General features: G+C 42.8%; 1 protein-coding gene and 2 pseudogenes across 1 annotated transcript; all 3 read right to left on the bottom strand.

Annotated features, from left to right (window-relative positions):
• The window catches only part of LOC137748093 (disease resistance protein RPV1-like), a 9,487-nt pseudogene extending 864 nt beyond the window's left edge, over window positions 1–8,623 (bottom strand).
• Window positions 8,624–9,504: 881 nt separating this feature from the next.
• Window positions 9,505–13,027, bottom strand: LOC137748094 (disease resistance protein RPV1-like). Its single transcript, XM_068488183.1, has 6 exons — window positions 12,968–13,027; window positions 11,770–12,043; window positions 10,794–11,653; window positions 9,980–10,631; window positions 9,812–9,821; window positions 9,505–9,718 (listed from the first exon to the last, which is right to left on the bottom strand). Exons 1-6 carry the CDS (start codon window positions 13,025–13,027, stop codon window positions 9,505–9,507), a joined length of 2,070 nt encoding a protein of 689 aa, XP_068344284.1.
• On the bottom strand, window positions 12,277–18,554 carry LOC137746437 (disease resistance protein RUN1-like; annotated as a pseudogene).
• Window positions 18,555–19,409: the final 855 nt, after the last annotated feature.

Here is a 19,409-nt window from a genome sequence, read left to right on the forward strand (position 1 = left end):
ACTCCTAAGCTCCATAAGGATTACGACATCAGTTAAATTGCAGCCTGCGAGAGATAATACTCTTATAGAGTTTAACCCTACTAACTGAGGAGGCAAAAGATAGGTTGGTAGTGGCCATTTCAAGCCATGAAGAGAGAGATACATCAGGTTCTTCAGTCGGGATATGGAAGGTGGTATTGATTTCATAGCTGTGTTATCTGCAATAAGAGTTGTCAACGATGCCATCTCACCCAAGTCCTCCGCCAAGTTTTCAAATTTTGAGCAGCCAGCAAGATCAAGAGCTTCAAGAGATGTCAATTCATAAAAACTCTCTGGGAGATCCCTAAGCACTTTGCAGTCTTTAAGATCTACGAAAAGAAGTTATTCAAGTTGACCAATGGACTGGTCAATGTCGAGCAAACATTTACAGTCTTGAAGTATCAATTGCTCAAGATTTGGGAGTTTTGAAAAGTCTGGTGATAGTGTTAGGTAATGGGAATGACTTAGATTAAGAAATTTCAACTTCTCAAGCAGCTGTAAGATAAAAGGGAAGACAGTCAAATTCAAATAGAAGACAGAAAGCATGATGATGGTTCTTACAAAACCTAAAGGAATGAATCAATAATTTGGTTGAAGTCATAACGTACCAGATCGGAATCCTCCCAAACTCGTATGAGTTTGCCATAGCTCAGATCAATAGCAACTATGTTTGGGTGATCAAAATCTTCAGGTACGACCTCCAGAGGGAATCTATGCCAACACAACCATCTTAACTCATTGGACAGATTGTTGTAACTGCCAGTGAGCTTGACGTAATTGAGTTTGAGCAATCTCTGACTCTGCATGTTTCTAATGATTCTGTACTGAAGCTAGCCTCGTCAGACTCTTGCAAATCTACAGTGAGTCCTTGAACTGCTTCAGTTCCCTATTGAAAGAGGAGAGGAAGGGAGAGAGGAGAGGAAGGGAGAGAGGAGAGGAGGGACAAGGAACTGAGTAAGAAAACGGTTATCTGCATTTGAAAATATGATTTCTACACATGAAGCAAAACCATGCATTGGATGTATGATTACAAGAGAGGTAGACTACCTATCAGTTGTTACAGTACCTGTGGATTAAAGTCATAGTTGTGCTTAGACTTCAGATGTGATTTTACAATTGTTCAAATTAGTTAGGCATCTTAGCAAGCATCTGCTGCAGGTATTACGTTTTACCTCTTGTATCTAAGAAGAGTAGAGCATATATGATATATGATTCCATTATTTAATCTAAATAATTCAATACAATCGGTTCCCTTGATGTCTCCTAGACTTTCCTTTCTCCGCTCTGTTTCTCTTTTCATTCCACCTGTAGTATATTTGGGTGTCGTTCCAATCAACTCATTGTGTTGTACTGTTGAAACATCCAACTTATACAATTTATTAGATGTGTGTGGTATCCATACACTTCTTCTTTGTTAAGCACGTGTTTACATAAAATTTAATTGCAAACCATACTTACAGATTTGTTCCTCAATATGTAAATCAAATCTTCATGATGCCATAATCTACTACGTTTTCCAGGGTTAACAGGGCATTCTGCACGCACAATTTCTCTTCCCATGCAAATCATGCATCACCAGTGTGAAATCATCATTAGCAGTTACAAGGAACCATTCTTGGAGGACACTTTTTCCGATTTCAGGATATAAGTCACAGTCATCCAATATTTTCATGACATAGTCCTTGTTCATTCCAGTAAAGAAACAAGATATATCAAGGAATATAGCCCTCAGGTCATCATCAGCTAGCTCATCAAAGCTGATTTTAAGTCTCTCATGAATCTTCCCATGAGTATGACTTTTCAATCTCTCCAATGCACCTTTCCAAGCACTTATGCTTTTCCCAGATAGATAAGAACCTACAACTTCAAGTGCTAGTGGCAAACCTCCACAGCAGTCAGCAGTTTTTCTTGTGAGTTCAAAATACTCTTGGATGGTTATTTCAAAAGGCTTGCCAACTAAGTAGCCGAAGAGCTTCTTCTATATTCAATGCTGGCAGTTCATATATCGTATCCACTTCAAGCATCTTTAGTGTGGAAATTTTCAGGTCGACGGGCCGAGGGCCCACTCTAACAACACCGATACTGTCCCCACTTAACCACCTACACAATCCTCAGGTGTGGGGTTTTATCACAAAAGGCCTCGGCGTTAATTAGAGAGGGGTATTTCTATTTAAAGCACTCTTCTCTTCTCCCTCTGTCCGACGTGGGACTGGGGGTTCCAACACTCCCCCGCACGTGAGACCCCACTTATGGGTCACACGTGAATTTCCACACATCGGCAACCACGTGGAGCCATGTCGGGACTCACCCAATCACGCGGGACCAATGGGGACCCACCCAAACACGTGGCATCTTTGGCCTACGTGGACAATCACGCGGGGCCAATGGGGACCCACCCAATCACGTGGCAGTACGGGCCCGTCCCCTGGCTCTGATACCATGTGGAAATTTTCAGGTCGACGGGCCGAGGGCCCACTCCAACAACACCGATACTGTCCCCACTTAACCACCTGCACAATCCTCAGGTGTGGGGTTTTATCACAAAAGTCCTCGGCGTTAATTAGAGAGGGGTATTTCTATTTAAAGCACTCTTCTCTTCTCCCTCTGTCCGATGTGGGACTGGGGGTTCCAACACTCCCCCGCACGTGAGACCCCACTTATGGGTCACACGTGAATTTCCACACATCGGCAACCACGTGGAGCCATGTCGGGACTCACCCAATCACGCGGGGCCAATGGGGACCCACCCAAACACGTGGCATCTTTGGCCTACGTGGACAATCACGCGGGGCCAATGGGGACCCACCCAATCACGTGGCAGTACGGGCCCGTCCCCTGGCTCTGATACCATGTGGAAATTTTCAGGTCGACGGGCCGAGGGCCCACTCCAACACCACCGATACTGTCCCCACTTAACCACCTGCACAATCCTCAGGTGTGGGGTTTTATCACAAAAGGCCTCGGCGTTAATTAGAGAGGGGTATTTCTATTTAAAGCACTCTTCTCTTATCCCTCTATCCGATGTGGGACTAGGGGTTCCAACACTCCCCCGCACGTGAGACCCCACTTATGGGTCACACGTGAATTTCCACACATCGGCAACCACGTGGAGCCATGTCGGGACTCACCCAATCACGCGGGGCCAATGGGGACCCACCCAAACACGTGGCATCTTTGGCCTACGTGGACAATCACGCGGGGCCAATGGGGACCCACCCAATCACGTGGCAGTACGGGCCCGTCCCCTGGCTCTTATACCATGTGGAAATTTTCAGGTCGACGGGCCGAGGGCCCACTCCAACACCACCGATACTGTCCCCACTTAACCACCTGCACAATCCTCAGGTGTGGGGTTTTATCACAAAAGGCCTCGGCGTTAATTAGAGAGGGGTATTTCTATTTAAAGCACTCTTCTCTTATCTCTCTATCCGATGTGGGACTGGGGGTTCCAACACTCCCCCGCACGTGAGACCCCACTTATGGGTCACACGTGAATTTCCACACATCGGCAACCACGTGGAGCCATGTCGGGACTCACCCAATCACGCGGGGCCAATGGGGACCCACCCAAACACGTGGCATCTTTGGCCTACGTGGACAATCACGCGGGGCCAATGGGGACCCACCCAATCACGTGGCAGTACGGGCCCGTCCCCTGGCTCTGATACCATGTGGAAATTTTCAGGTCGACGGGCCGAGGGCCCACTCCAACAACACCGATACTGTCCCCACTTAACCACGTGCACAATCCTCAAGTGTGGGGTTTTATCACAAAAGGCCTCGGCGTTAATTAGAGAGGGGTATTTCTATTTAAAACACTCTTCTCTTCTCTCTCTGTCCGATGTGGGACTGGGGGTTCCAACACTCCCCCGCACGTGAGACCCCACTTATGGGTCACACGTGAATTTCCACACATCGGCAACCACGTGGAGCCATGTCGGGACTCACCCAATCACGCGGGGCCAATGGGGACCCACCCAAACACGTGGCATCTTTGGCCTACGTGGACAATCACGCGGGGCCAATGGGGACCCACCCAATCACGTGGCAGTACGGGCCCGTCCCCTGGCTCTGATACCATGTGGAAATTTTCAGGTCGACGGGCCTAGGGCCCACTCCAACAACACCGATACTGTCCCCACTTAACCACCTGCACAATCCTCAGGTGTGGGGTTTTATCACAAAAGGCCTCGGCATTAATTAGAGAGGGGTATTTCTATTTAAAGCACTCTTCTCTTCTCCCTCTGTCCGATGTGGGACTGGGGGTTCCAACACTCCCCCGCAAGTGAGACCCCACTTATGGGTCACACGTGAATTTCCACACATCGGCAACCACGTGGAGCCATGTCGGGACTCACCCAATCACGCGGGGCCAATGGGGACCCACCCAAACACGTGGCATCTTTGGCCTACGTGGACAATCACGCGGGGCCAATGGGGACCCATCCAATCACGTGGCAGTACGGGCCCGTCCCCTGGCTCTGATACCATATGGAAATTTTCAGGTCGACGGGCCGAGGGCCCACTCCAACAACACCGATACTGTCCCCACTTAACCACCTGCACAATCCTCAGGTGTGGGGTTTTATCACAAAAGGCCTCGGCGTTAATTAGAGAGGGGTATTTCTATTTAAAGCACTATTCTCTTCTCCCTCTGTCCGATGTGGGACTGGGGGTTCCAACACTCCCCCGCACGTGAGACCCCACTTATGGGTCACACGTGAATTTCCACACATCGGCAACCACGTGGAGCCATGTCGGGACTCACCCAATCACGCGGGGCCAATGGGGACCCACCCAAACACGTGGCATCTTTGGCCTACGTGGACAATCACGCGGGGCCAATGGGGACCCACCCAATCACGTGGCAGTACGGGCCCGTCCCCTGGCTCTGATACCATGTGGAAATTTTCAGGTCGACGGGCCTAGGGCCCACTCCAACAACACCGATACTGTCCCCACTTAACCACCTGCACAATCCTCAGGTGTGGTGTTTTATCACAAAAGGCCTCGGCGTTAATTAGAGAGGGGTATTTCTATTTAAAGCACTATTCTCTTCTCCCTCTGTCCGATGTGGGACTGGGGGTTCCAACACTCCCCCGCACGTGAGACCCCACTTATGGGTCACACGTGAATTTCCACACATCGGCAACCACGTGAAGCCATGTCGGGACTCACCCAATCACGCGGGGCCAATGGGGACCCACCCAAACACGTGGCATCTTTGGCCTACGTGGACAATCACGCGGGGCCAATGGGGACCCACCCAATCACGTGGCAGTACGGGCCCGTCCCCTGGCTCTGATACCATGTGGAAATTTTCAGGTCGACGGGCCGAGGGCCCACTCCAACAACACCGATACTATCCCCACTTAACCACCTGCACAATCCTCAGGTGTGGGGTTTTATCACAAAAGGCCTCGGCGTTAATTAGAGAGGGGTATTTCTATTTAAAGCACTCTTCTCTTCTCTCTCTGTCCGATGTGGGACTGGGGGTTCCAACACTCCCCCGCACGTGAGACCCCACTTATGGGTCACACGTGAATTTCCACACATCGGCAACCACGTGGAGCCATGTCGGGACTCACCCAATCACGCGGGGCCAATGGGGACCCACCCAAACACGTGGCATCTTTGGCCTACGTGGACAATCACGCGGGGCCAATGGGGACCCACCCAATCACGTGGCAGTACGGGCCCGTCCCCTGGCTCTGATACCATGTGGAAATTTTCAGGTCTACGGGCCGAGGGCCCACTCCAACAACACCGATACTGTCCCCACTTAACCACCTGCACAATCCTCAGGTGTGGGGTTTTATCACAAAAGGCCTCGGCATTAATTAGAGAGGGGTATTTCTATTTAAAGCACTCTTCTCTTCTCCCTCTGTCCGATGTGGGACTGGGTGTTCCAACACTCCCCCGCACGTGAGACCCCACTTATGGGTCACACGTGAATTTCCACACATCGGCAACCACGTGGAGCCATGTCGGGACTCACCCAATCACGCGGGGCCAATGGGGACCCACCCAAACACGTGGCATCTTTGGCCTACGTGGACAATCACGCGGGGCCAATGGGGACCCACCCAATCACGGGGCAGTACGGGCCCATCCCCTGGCTCTGATACCATGTGGAAATGTTCAGGTCGACGAGCCGATGGCCCACTCCAACAACACCGATACTGTCCCCACTTAACCACCTGCACAATCCTCAGGTGTGGGGTTTTATCACAAAAGGTCTCGGCGTTAATTAGAGAGGAGTATTTCTATTTAAAGCACTATTCTCTTCTCCCTCTGTCCGATGTGGGACTGGGGGTTCCAACACTCCCCCGCACGTGAGACCCCACTTATGGGTCACACGTGAATTTCCACACATCGGCAACCACGTGGAGCCATGTCGGGACTCACCCAATCACGCGGGGCCAATTGGGACCCACCCAAACACGTGGCATCTTTGGCCTACGTGGACAATCACGCGGGGCCAATGGGGACCCACCCAATCACGTAGCAGTACGGGCCCGTCCCCTGGCTCTGATACCATGTGGAAATTTTCAGGTCGACGGGCCGAGGGCCCACTCCAACAACACCGATACTGTCCCCACTTAACCACCTGCACAATCCTCAGGTGTGGGGTTTTATCACAAAAGGCCTCGGCGTTAATTAGAGAGGGGTATTTCTATTTAAAGCACTCTTCTCTTCTCCCTCTGTCCGATGTGGGACTGGGGGTTCCAACACTCCCCCGCACGTGAGACCCCACTTATGGGTCACACGTGAATTTCCACACATCGGCAACCACGTGGAGCCATGTCGGTACTCACCCAATCACGCGGGGCCAATGGGGACCCACCCAAACACGTGGCATCTTTGGCCTACGTGGACAATCACGCGGGGCCAATGGGGACCCACCCAATCACGTGGCAATACGGGCCCGTCCCCTGGCTCTGATACCATGTGGAAATTTTCAGGTCGACGGGCCGAGGGCCCACTCCAACAACACCGATACTATCCCCACTTAACCACCTGCACAATCCTCGGGTGTGGGGTTTATCACAAAAGGCCTCGGCGTTAATTAGAGAGGGGTATTTCTATTTAAAGCACTCTTCTCTTCTCCCTCTGTCCGATGTGGGACTGGGGGTTCCAACATTTAGCAAATGTTCATATCTTGTGGTTATTATAATTCTACTCCGAGCACCAAACGAGTCACGTTTTATAGCTAATGCTTCTAACTGTTCCATGCAATCTATATCATCAACCATGGCAAGTAGCCTTCGGTCGTGAAGTCTTAATACTATCTCCAAGATCCCTTGATCGACACTACTTACCTTTATGTTGGACGGTTTCAAGATATCAAAAAGAAGTTGCTCCTGCAAATGAACTAATTTCCTTTCCCTCTCATTTTGAAGGAAACTTTTACCTTCAAACGTATCCTGATATTTGTTGAATATGACTTTGGCAACGGTTGTTTTGCCCACTCCAGCCATACCCCAAATTCCAATTATGCGAACAGCATTTGATCCTCCAACATCTAAACAGCCAATCGGTTAAATGTGAAGAGTATTATGGCCAAATGCTAGAAAAATGATTAGCATGTATATACCCCTAAACTAACTATCCCCCGCCAAAAGCCCCAAACCATCTAACTACGCCCGTAGAAGCCCCATGCTTGTCTCTTACAAAACAAAACCATGAACCGCCGATCCAAGGCCAAGTCCAAGTCCCTCGCTAGACCAGGATCCGGACAGGGGAAGTTTCCAGCCAAACCGACGAATCTCGGAGGTGAGATCCGGACTCCTCGCTCTTCTCTTGGTACGCTTTTTTCATGTTTGTTTTTTGTATTAGGGTTTGTGAGGAGGAATAATATTATCTCTAATTTCGAATTTGCAGCTTAATTAACTCGTTGCTTATATGTTTTTAGGGTTACCTTGCTTGAATTTAATCAGGCTACTTGCTTTGCTGCAAATATGTATTTTTTTCTTGTTCATTTAGGTTTAAGCAATTTTTGTTTGATTTTCCATGCCTGGTTACGTAATACTGAGCATATATTTTTGTAGAATCAATTAAGTATCCTCCCAATTCTGTTCAATTTGGTTATCTCGTGGTTACTTTACTCGTGTAAAGTTAATTCTCAACAAATTTTGCAGGTACCATCTATCATTAGCTATTTATACATATATTTCCCTGAGGATACTAGCCTTCGAACCCAGACATAGTAGAACGTAATTGAACATAAAGCACCAGTAGTTAGTATTTGATGACTCAATGAGATCAAGAATACGAAGTAATTAAGGGCCCGACCCGAATTCAGATGACTAACTTAGCATATATATGCACTGTGCAAATTATAATATTAATTAATGTATCTCCACATTTCCTCAAACATACAGATAAGAAGAAAAAGTCTGTTAAAGGCACTCCGACCCAACTCAAAATTTAAACGGCTGTTGAAGGGACTCTGGCTGAACTCCAACTTGACGAGGAGAATACTACTACTCCAAAACCAAAACCAGAAGAGAAGAAAACAAGCAGGGCAATCATAGCTGAGAAACCTTTCCAATTCCCATTCAGACACCCCTGTGAACTTTGCAATGTGTTTGGCCACTGCCATCACTCATGCCCCACCTGGAATGTGTATCCCAGTCAACGTAACTCAGGTTCCCAAGGGCTATGAAATATGTTATGAGCGTGGGGTGAGGTATGCTGAAATGATTAGTTGTGTGTTGCGTGGCAAGTTTGGTGACCACTTGAGTAACAACTGCCCGGAGAGCAGCAAGTTCACGGCACTAATTGACACCGTTATTGGTATAGCTCGTCCCAAACCATCATCTTGCTGATTTCGAGGATGCTGTTGGATTATATAGTCTTGGGCTGTTGCTTCTTTTTCATTTTCTTTGAGTTTCAGTGGTCTGTAGTACGTCTGTACGTGTGTCATGTGTGTCTATGAGTAAGCTCACCCGCCCTGTCCGTAGCCACTGATGGCTGGCGGATAGATACTTTGTTTGGGTTTGGTTTGCTTGTACTGGTCTTGAAATACTCTGTTGTTCTTATTTCTAAGTGCAAAGCCCTTTGCTTGTACTGGTCTTGGATGCGAAAGTTTTTCAATACACAACTACCTTGCACATTAATGAAACAAAAATTGTTAGATCCTGTTGGACCAATTGATCCAACTGCTTTTGTTCCATTATTCACCAGAGAAAGCCCCGTCTTGGATGCACAGTACCTTATTTGGATCGATGCTTTGCTTTGCTGTTTGATCTCTCTTTCGGCCTTTGCTTTGGTTTGGTTTGTTTGTATGGTGTTGGGCCTTGGGGTGCTATTTTTAATTCACATGATGATCAATCTATGAATTATATTGAATTGCTGTATTAACACGAAACAAAGACTCAGAAAAGCTTGAAAAGCACATCCCTCCAGGAAGTTTCCCTCCCTAGAGTATGCTTAAACGGCTTCTGATTCTCCCCCACTGAGCTGGAATTGTTTCTTCTCACATTACATAACAATTTTTGCGTCACACTCAGCCTCAACCTTTTCCGATCGCTTGTGAAGTATATAAGCTACACCATCTCCAAGGGTTTGGCATTCGGCAGCAAAGACTCCAGCATGACCTATATTTTTGGCTCCAGCTTCAAAAATAATTTCGATCCATCGACTTTGAGGGTGGGTGGAACGACTTAATTGCGGCCCCTCTTTTGTGGAGGATGAACTGCAACAGCAAAAATAATAGGGTGGCTCCTCAAACCATCATCAAGAATAGCTTTATTAAATACAACAAAGAAATATAGGGACGACTTCATACCTGGCCCCAACTACAACCATCATCCACAAGAACATCCTTGAAAAACATCCCGCGGTTCCCCAAGAACTCATGAATGGTTAAAATGCGACAATGGGGAGAAGACAAGTACATAAATTGCCAAGAAGGGGATAATGGTAACAGTTCATCTGTACTAATTAATTCGATTACCAGGATCAGGCCTTAATCTTTTGGGAGTTTGGTTTTCATCAGATGAATCATTGCTTGGCCCTGCCTCGTCATCATCACCATCAAAATTATCAGACCTCAATGTTTTGGAAGTTCGGTTCTCATCAGATGCGTCATGGCTTGTTCTTGCCTCATAATTGTCTCCCGACAAACAATCCTGATGTGGGTATAAATCATATAAGCCAGGATGAGAATCATACATATTTTCCTTTATAAATTTGTCCCAGACAAGATCAACCGCTATTTTCTTCACTCTTGGAGAATTATCTCCAGGCTGAGCAGGCCCTACAAAAATGTTGACTTCATCCCCTTTATGCCAACAGAGCACATCGTTTGATAATTGCCCCTGCCAAAGATAATGGTCTTCATAATCACAGAAAGTTGGTACTGAGGCATATGTTATATGGGCGAGCAAAGCAGTACGCTTGATTTTATTTCGACTGGAAATGACAAGCGGACAATCCTCAGGTTGTTTGTTTGAAGAGTATACACAGCACAGAGTCAACCCTTCAAAATTACTACCAACACTTTGAGGCACTACAAAACAGACTTCATCACCCCCGTAATATCTGAACCACTCAGGAATGTAATTCCCGTTGAGGAAAATGCCACCATATCCGCAAGAAGTCCATCCCTGTGCCATGTAGATTAAGATTTGTATGAGCAACACATTGTAACAAATGAATGTTTATATATGTACATGTTCATCAGAGATAGATAGAGAGAGAGAGAGAGAGAGAGAGAGAGAGAGAGAGAGAGAGAGAGAGAGAGAGAGAGAGAGAGAGAGAGAGAGAACCTGTAGTATCTTCTTCCTAAACTCAGCAGTGAGATTTGTGCACCCTTCCATATGAATCCTCGTCATGGAGTTTAATGAATTATGCATGCCCGGAATCTCAGTGAGTTTGGGGGAGTGATTCAGATGGAGTACTCTCATCTTTGACATTTCTGAAAAATCTGGCATTTTCTCCAATGCAATGCACTCATCTGCTTTCAGGATTTCCAAATTTGTTGGTAAATCTGGAATTGCACGAAGTTTTGTGCAATCATTCAAACACAATGTTCGAAGCTTTGAAACACCACTGAGACTTGGTAGGCTATAAAAACGAGTCTTTTGAAGATCTAAATGTTCTAAAAAATTTAGATTCACAAGCTCCTTAGGGATTTTATCATCAGTTAAATTGCAGCCTGCAAGAGATAATACTCTTAAAGTGTTTAACCCTGATAACAGAGGAGGTATAGGATAGGTTGATAGTGGCCATTTCAAGCCATGAAGAGAGAGATAATTCAGGTTCTTCAGTCGGAGTATGGAAGATGGTAATGATTTCAAAGCTGTGTTATCTGCAACAAGAGTTGTCAACGATGACATCTCACCCAAATCCTCAGCCAAGTTTTCAAATTTTGAGCAGTCAGCAAGATCAAGAATTTCAATAGATGTTGATTTATAAAAACTCTCTGGGAGGACCCTAAGCGCTTTGCAGTCTTTAAGATCTACCAAAACAAGTTTTTCAAGTTGACCAATGGACTGGTCAATGTCGACCAAACACTTACAGTCTCGAAGTATCAATTGCTCGAGATTTGGGAGTTTTGAAAAGTCCGGTGACCGTGTTAGGTAATGGGAATGGCTCAGATTAAGAAACTTCAACTTCTCAAGCAACTGTTAGATAAAAGGAAAAAAAAAATCAAATTCAAATAGAAGACAAAGCATGATGATGGTGTTTACAAAACCTAGAGGAATGAATTAATAATTTGGTTGAAGTCATAACATACCAGATCAGAATCCTCCCAAACTCGTTTGAGTTTGCTATAGCTCAGGTCAATAGCAACTATGTTTGGGTGATCAAAATCTTCTGGTATGACCTCCAGAGGGAATCCATGCCAACACAACCATCTTAACTCATTGGACAGATTGTTGTAACTGCCAGTGAGCTTGACGTAATTGAGTTTGAGCAATCTCAGACTCTGCATGTTTCTAAATGCTTCTGTACTGAAGCTAGCCTCGTCAGACTCCTGCAAATCTAAAGTGAGTCCTTGAACTGCTTCAGTTCCCTATTGGAGGAGGAGGAGGAGGAGGAGGAAGGAGAGGGGGACAAGGAACTAAGTAAGAAAAGGGTTATCTGCATGTGAAAAGACAATGTATACACATGAAACTTAACCACGCATTGGATGTATGAATTACAAGAGAGGTAGACAACCTATGACCAACAGATTTATGTGCATTTCATTTGCACTCAAGAATAGGTGGCAAATATCTGCACTAAATCCTTATCCAAGTCCAGGTTCTTGTATCTCTGTGACAAACTTCATCTTCGGTTACCTCAATTTCGTTTGAGGAGGGATATAAAGGGCAATATTGTGACTACACTATCTAGCGATATTACTTAGTGGTTAAGATATCTGTTAGTTATATTTTAGATATCTTAGTGGTTACAATATAATTGTATATATATACTCAAAGTGTAATATTATTCTTTATGAAATGGAAATATAATTTTCCTATTAATAAATTCCCATGAATTCCCTTCTCATTATTTATAAGAAAACCCGGCCAACCAGCTACTCCAAAATATTTCTTTGAGCCAATAAAGCAAACAAATTTCAAGACAATAATGTGCGTGCGATATGTCAAATTCAAGATTCTATAAGATCCAATTTCAAAAATTGATAAAGACTAAAGGTTGCGTTCCAAAAATACCAGCCTGCACCACCGCTCTTGCGAGTTAAACAGTTCATGAAGATCAGTGACTACAAAATATTTGGAAAAACTGGTGCAATATACACTCGTATGCCACACGGCGAATTCAACTGCTCATACGTTGGCTAAATATGCGTTATTTGTTGTTGATTGTTTTGAGTGGTTTGAAGTACCAGCTGATGTGATCCGGGACGTTCTTCTACAGGATGGTGAGGCAAATTCCCCCTACCATCCTACGGGTTCGCTTGGGATGTTTTTTCCTTCACCGGATCTTGTACCATTGGAGATTTTCTATGACAAGGTTTTAACAGCCCCTGCACGTTAACAATGGAAGGCATTCTTATGATGAAAAATAGAGCGCAAGGAAAAATGGCGCTTCTCCATTGGATGCAGAATGTTGCAGATCCAATAAGAATTTCGAATTGGAAACTATCAAAAGTTTTGTGCAATGATTATTCTTTTTATTTTTATTTTTTACCATATTCCAAACTACTCTAATTTCACCGGAAGGATTCGAACTTGGTGCAAGGGGTGTGCACATTGCCTTGGCTAACAAGCCTAAAAGCACATTTTGTGCGGTGACAACTTAAAACAGAACATTGATGAGACAAGATTAAGAAGAATGCAAAGATGGAGAAACGCACATTCAAGAATATGTGGAGCAAGAAAATGCAACAAGCTAGTTTTGGATATTTGTGAGGGACTGGAGAGCACTTCAAGCGAAGAGAGGTTTTGAGTTTAACTTTTTAGGACAGCTGATTTCTTTCCTCGTTCCCAACCACTTCAAGACTAAGAACTTAGCCAAATTACATAAGCCTATTTTTGCTTGGCATTAACATTATTAAAAAATTTATATTTTCACTTCTACATACAAAAGGGAAATATGTAGTATACAGTCCATGACTACCAAAAGGACTAATGGCTTGAGTTCAGTGTATGTACCCTTTTCTTCTTCTATTAGGCAGGCTATCAGCCCATGCTGCTTCCTTCTTGCATGGTTTCATCAGTTTCTTCTTCTGCAATTCTTTCAACACTGGGATCAGACCTTAGTCTTTTGCGGGATTGATTTCCAGGGAGAGAAAGGTCACCATTTCCGCTCGCACTCCATCCCTATACCATGGAGAAAGATTTGTACAAAAAAGGATTAGCAGCATATATGTATACTCTAGAGAGAGAGATTAGCAGCATATATGTATACTCCAGAGAGAGAGAGAGAGAGAGAGAGAGAGAGAGAGAAGACCTGTAGGATTGCTTTCTTAAAAGCAGCAGTGAGATTGGTACACCCTTCCATATGAATCCTTGCCAAGGAGTTTAATGCCTTATCCAAGCCTAGAATTTCAGTGAGTTTGGGGGAGTGATTCAGATGCAATTCTCTCATCCTTGACATTTCTGAAAAATCTGGCATTTTTTCCAATGCAATGCACTCATCTGCTTCCAGGATTTCCAAATTTGTTGGTAAATCTGGAATTTCCTGAAGGTTTGTGCAATTATTCAAGTGTAACGTTTGAAGCTTGGAAAGTCTACTGAGGATAGGTAGGCAATTAAATCCATTGCCTCTTGCGTCTAAAACTTCTAAGGAAGATAGAGCACCAAGATCTTGAGGAATGGCATGATCTGCTAGATTGCAGTTTGCAAGAGACAAGTACTTAAGGTTATCAATCATACTACAGAGTGAATCTCGGACAAAATCGTACAGCCTTCAAGTATCAATCTCTCAAGATTTGGGATATTTGAAAAGTCTGGCGATTGTTCCAGGTGCTTACAATAACCAAGATTAAGAAACTTCAACTTCTCAAGTGGCTGTCAGACGAGAGAATGAATATCAATATTCAAATAGAAGAGAGAAAGCTTGGTGTTGATGGTAATCACAAAACGTGGAGGAAACATTTTATATATAGTTTGGTTGAGTTGAATACAGTACCACGTCGGAGTCCTCCCAAGCTCGTATGTTGCTATGACTCAGGTCGATATCAACTAGGTTTGTTTGATTAAAATGGCCGGGTATGACCTCCACGGGACACTCAGGCCAACACAACCATCTTAACTCTTCGGAAAGGTGTTCGCAGTGTCCAGTGAACTTTACCCCTTTGAGTTTGAGTAATCTCAATCCGTGCATCGCTCTAAATGCTTCTGTACTGAAAGGCTTGTGACGTTCTGACAAATCTAAAGCCAGTCCTTGAATTTCTTCACTTCCCTGTTTCGAAATAAAATAAGATAAAATAAGACAAGGCTTATTTGCTTCGACTTCAACTGCTGCAGCACCACTAGATCCATGCCAGAGATTTATAGACTTTAGTTTTGTTTTACTTTTACGGGGATAATTTTCAAATAATTTAGTAAAAGGGTTTTTGGCCATTAGTCTTTGAAAAAATCGAAATTTTAAAAAAATAAAAATAAAAAATAAAAAAAATCTGGTATTAGATTACATATTGATAGGCTAATTCGCCTTCAGCGAGAATTGAACTAAGACCTTTCACTTAAGGAGTGAAGAGGAATACCATTAGACCGTAGTACTAAGTGATTAAAGTGTACTTTTATTAAAGTATATATTTTATTTTTGTTATTTAATGTGTATTTTTATTTAATATCTCTACATTAAAAATTTGATTGTATTAATATGCACATTTTAGTTCTTCAAATTTTAAACAAACCTAAATGAGAAAACATTAAAAGAAAAATATAACATCTAATCTAACAAAATTTATCATTTGACAAAAAAAAAAAAGAGAAAACAATAAAAGAAATTAGTGACACTTAAGAAAAATATATAAATGCATAAGTGTACAAAAATTACTGTACCGAAATATATTAAATTAACTTCTTTGTACCGCAATGTCTGTATCTAAATGTTTGTACTGAAATACAGTATAATAAACTTAAATGTCAATACCAAAATGTATGTTCCAAAATGTATTATAAAGAATTAATGTACCTAAATCTCTATATCTACGGATATAACGAAATATATTAAATGAATTAATGTACCTAAATAAAGAACACAAATTGTAGCAGAATATATTATATGAAAAAATTAATTTACCTAAGTGTCTACAACAAAATATATTCTGATGAATGAAATGAAAACTAGGATTAAATATAATTAATACCTTAAAATTAGAAAGATAAAGAGAAATAAAACGTCAAAATATAATTAGTAAATAAGGTGATAAATGTATCAAGGGATGAAAATTAGATTTTAATCTTACACAAATTATAGTCTAAAAGTCATCTTTTCCAAAGATTAAATGAAGTTTTCTATTTAGTAAATAAAATTAGTTTGTTCCCTATTGTACTTTCCCTCGTCTGCCCTTATTTCTCTGTTCATTGAACCCATACCTAATCAATGCATTGTATAATGTATGTTGTACTCTTGACACATTCAGAGCATGCAATTTCTTAGATGTGGGATATGCATATAAATTCTCCTTTAATATGAACATGCATTTAACATGCAATATGATTGCAAATGTACTTACAGTTTTGCTCCTCAATACGGATTTTACATCTTCATGATCCCATAATCTACAACGCTTTCGTACGATGTCCGGGGATTTTTCACGTACAATTTCTCTGCCAGTGTCTCGAATCAAACTATGCATCATCAGATTGCCTTCTGTATCAACAGTTACAAGGCATTGGTCATGCAGTTCCCTAATTCCTATTGAGGCATACCAGTCATCTGGATCCAGTATTTTCATGACATAGTCCTTCTTCATTCCAATAAAGAAACAGGATATATCAAGGAACATAGACTTCACATCACCATCGGTTAGCCCATCATAGCTTATCTTAAGCCTTTTGTGAATTGCCGAACAAGGCCGCGATCTTTTCCATTTACCCAGTGCACTTTTCCATTCATCTGTGCTTTTTGCACGTAGATAAGTACCTAAACTTGAAGTGCCAGTGGCAAACCCTCACAGTAATCAACAAGATCGCTTGCAACTTGAACATATTCTTTATTAGGATAATTCTTACTAAAGGCACGCCAACTAAGGAGCTCAACAGCTTCTTCTTTATTCATTGTTGGTAGATGATATCTCCAATCTGCGTTTAGTATCTTTAGCAAATGTTCATTTCTTGTTGTTATGACAATTCTACTTCCTGGACCAAACGAGTCACGTTCTATAGCTAATGCATCTAACTGGTCCACACTGTCTACATCATCAATTATGACAAGTGCCTTTAGGTTGCCAAGTCTTCTTTTTATATCCTCGGTCCCTTCATCAGCTCTACTAACCTGTATGTTTCCCGATCTCAATACATCAGAAAGAAGTGTGTTTTGCGAATCAACCAGTTTCTTATCTTCTCTCACATTAGCAAGAAAACTTGCACATTGAAACATACCCTGATATTTGTTGAAAATGGCTTTGGCAACCGTCGTTTTACCCAGTCCGCCCATACCCCAAATTCCAATTATGCGAACATCATATGATCCTTCAACATCCAAATTGTTACCAATTTCTTGCACGCGAGAATCTATTCCAACTGGGTTTGGGGCTACGGCTAAGTATGTGTTCTTCAGTTTTCTGGTGATCTCGTCAACAATTTTCCTGACAAACCTTCCTTTATACCTGGTAGTTAAAATTCAAAATTAAAGAAAAGTTAACATCTTTAGTTGTGGCTTGTAGAACAATGAAGAAGGACAACTCTCCGAAAATATCTAAAAGTGACAATCACTGAGAGATAAAAGTCTCTATATGTGTTCTGCTTGAAAGCAGAAAGCGGGATGAGTGTGAGAGGAGAACAGAAAACACCAGTAGATTGTGCAAAGGAAAAGGAATGAAGTTAGGACTCTAGTGAAAGAGCATAACCTCTGAATTTCATGAGGACCAAGTGAGTGTTAGAAGAGAACACCACGAGGAGAGTGTCCAAAAGATCAAACCATCACAAAGAATCGGAGGAAAGCCCTCTTTTGCGAAGAGTGATCAGATCTTGTAATCGAAACAGTCCGAGTCACAAAGATCAAAATGCAAAAGGGACTAGTTGAATCAAAGATGATCAAGTAAGATCTCCATGAGAGTAAGTCCTCTCGCAAGGATTTCAAAGTAAGATCTGACATCGGACTTGTTGAGGAAAAGAGGATCAAGAAGAAAGGAAAGCAGAGATCAAACTTGCATATAGAGAGGGAGGTCTCTCAAATATGCCACAACAGTTACTTTTTTAAAGTAAAGAACATAAATGAAATGTTCGTTTGCTAAACACCTTTGAATACTGTTCTATTCTTGTATTCCTATATCGGAGTTTTTAAGCTTCGCATTTAAATGCATAAAATCAAATGTTATAAGCCCTTACGTGAAATCAATTTACAGTTTATCCACAATTTGTAAACAGAAGCTGGCAACTATATTGTATAATTAAGGAATTAAAAAGGAAAAGGAAGCAAGTAATTACCCATCAGTCGCACTAAAATCCTCGCCGGCCAACTCTGCAGCTTCATTAAGAGCATCTTTCCAGGTCTGCACCATTTCAGGGAAGCGCTTTTGATGTTCCCGGAATGCTTCCGCAAAAGCACCCCTCTGATGCCTGACATTGGAAGGATCGATGTCATAGAAAATTGGCAAAACCATTTGCCCCACTGTTCTTCTGCAGGCCAAGATCTCGACCAGCTCATCAAGACACCATCTGGACTCGGCATACCCGCTTGAGAAGATGATAGCAGCAAGCCTAGAGTCTTTGACTGCTTGCTTCAGTGCTTGTGTGATAATTTCGCCTCTGGTCAATTCGTTCTCGTCGATAAAGACGTTGAATCTGTGGTCTTTCAATGTGCAGTAGAGGTTGTCCGTCAAGTTCTTGCGCGTTTCGCCTCTGAAGCTCAAGAACACGTCGTACTTGCTACATTTTGAGGAGGAGGAGGCCATCTTCATCAGTTGGGCAATTTGGCATGCTACCGCAGCAGCAATTCTGATGATTTTTAAGCACCAAAGTAAAAGTCAACTCCCCATCATTTCAAGTCCACAAAAGAGGAGGAGCTTTCTGCATCCTTTGGCTGGCGGCCTCAATTTCATGGCACTTTTATTGTGTGGGTCAGGTCTAGAGTCTTTTATTTTCTATTTCTCGTTTGATAATATAACTTTCTTTATTGACAAAAAAAAATTACCTAACTTCTAATTTCATGGAAGCGATACCATGGGAGTATTGAATACAGGCTCTTGGCAACCGTCGAGATTGAACTTTGAATTTTTGCGTAATATCCAATTGTTCTGGTGAAGCATTTGCTGTTCTCACAAAGTAGTCAAATTATTCTGATTCGAGCGATATTTTAATTCAATCTAAACTAGAAGGAAGAGAATTCATACTTAGGTGTAGAAATGATGAAAACTTATCAGCAAGTACTCTTTCTTATGTGGCATGTGCATATATTCTACATTTCACAAACAAGGCTTTAGATACATCAACATGAAATTTACTAGTTCTACTTGTTTCAACTGTAGGTAGGCCTGTAAACGGATCGAGTTTACTGGGTTTAGATCGGGTTCTAAGGGGTGCATATTTTCATATATTATTATCATATATTTCCTTTGGATTTTGTCTACATGAATAGGTTAAATGCACTAATTTATGTTGTTTTAATTTATAGGCATTCAATACCAGAGTTATGTAAAAAAAAGAATGAAAAACAAGCTTTTCGGGTGTCTAGGGTAATTTCAGTAAAACAAGAGGCTAATTAACTGCACTAAGACAAATGTATGAAACCGCAACGGTTTTGGAGATCAAATGGAC

Source organism: Pyrus communis, chromosome 10 (genome assembly GCF_963583255.1).
Source record: "Pyrus communis chromosome 10, drPyrComm1.1, whole genome shotgun sequence".
Lineage (NCBI taxonomy): Eukaryota > Viridiplantae > Streptophyta > Magnoliopsida > Rosales > Rosaceae > Pyrus > Pyrus communis.

Coding starts and splice junctions, on each gene's coding strand:
- LOC137748094 (XM_068488183.1), bottom strand. CDS start 13,027: ATGCCTTCCATTGTTAACGTGCAGGGGCTGTTAAAACCTTGTCATAGA. Junction 12,044..12,967: donor GTCATAGAAAATCTCCAATG/GTACAAGATCCG, acceptor CTCCTCCAATAG/GGAACTGAAGCAGTTCAAGG. Junction 10,632..10,793: donor TTAGGAAGAAGATACTACAG/GTTCTCTCTCTC, acceptor TACATGGCACAG/GGATGGACTTCTTGCGGATA.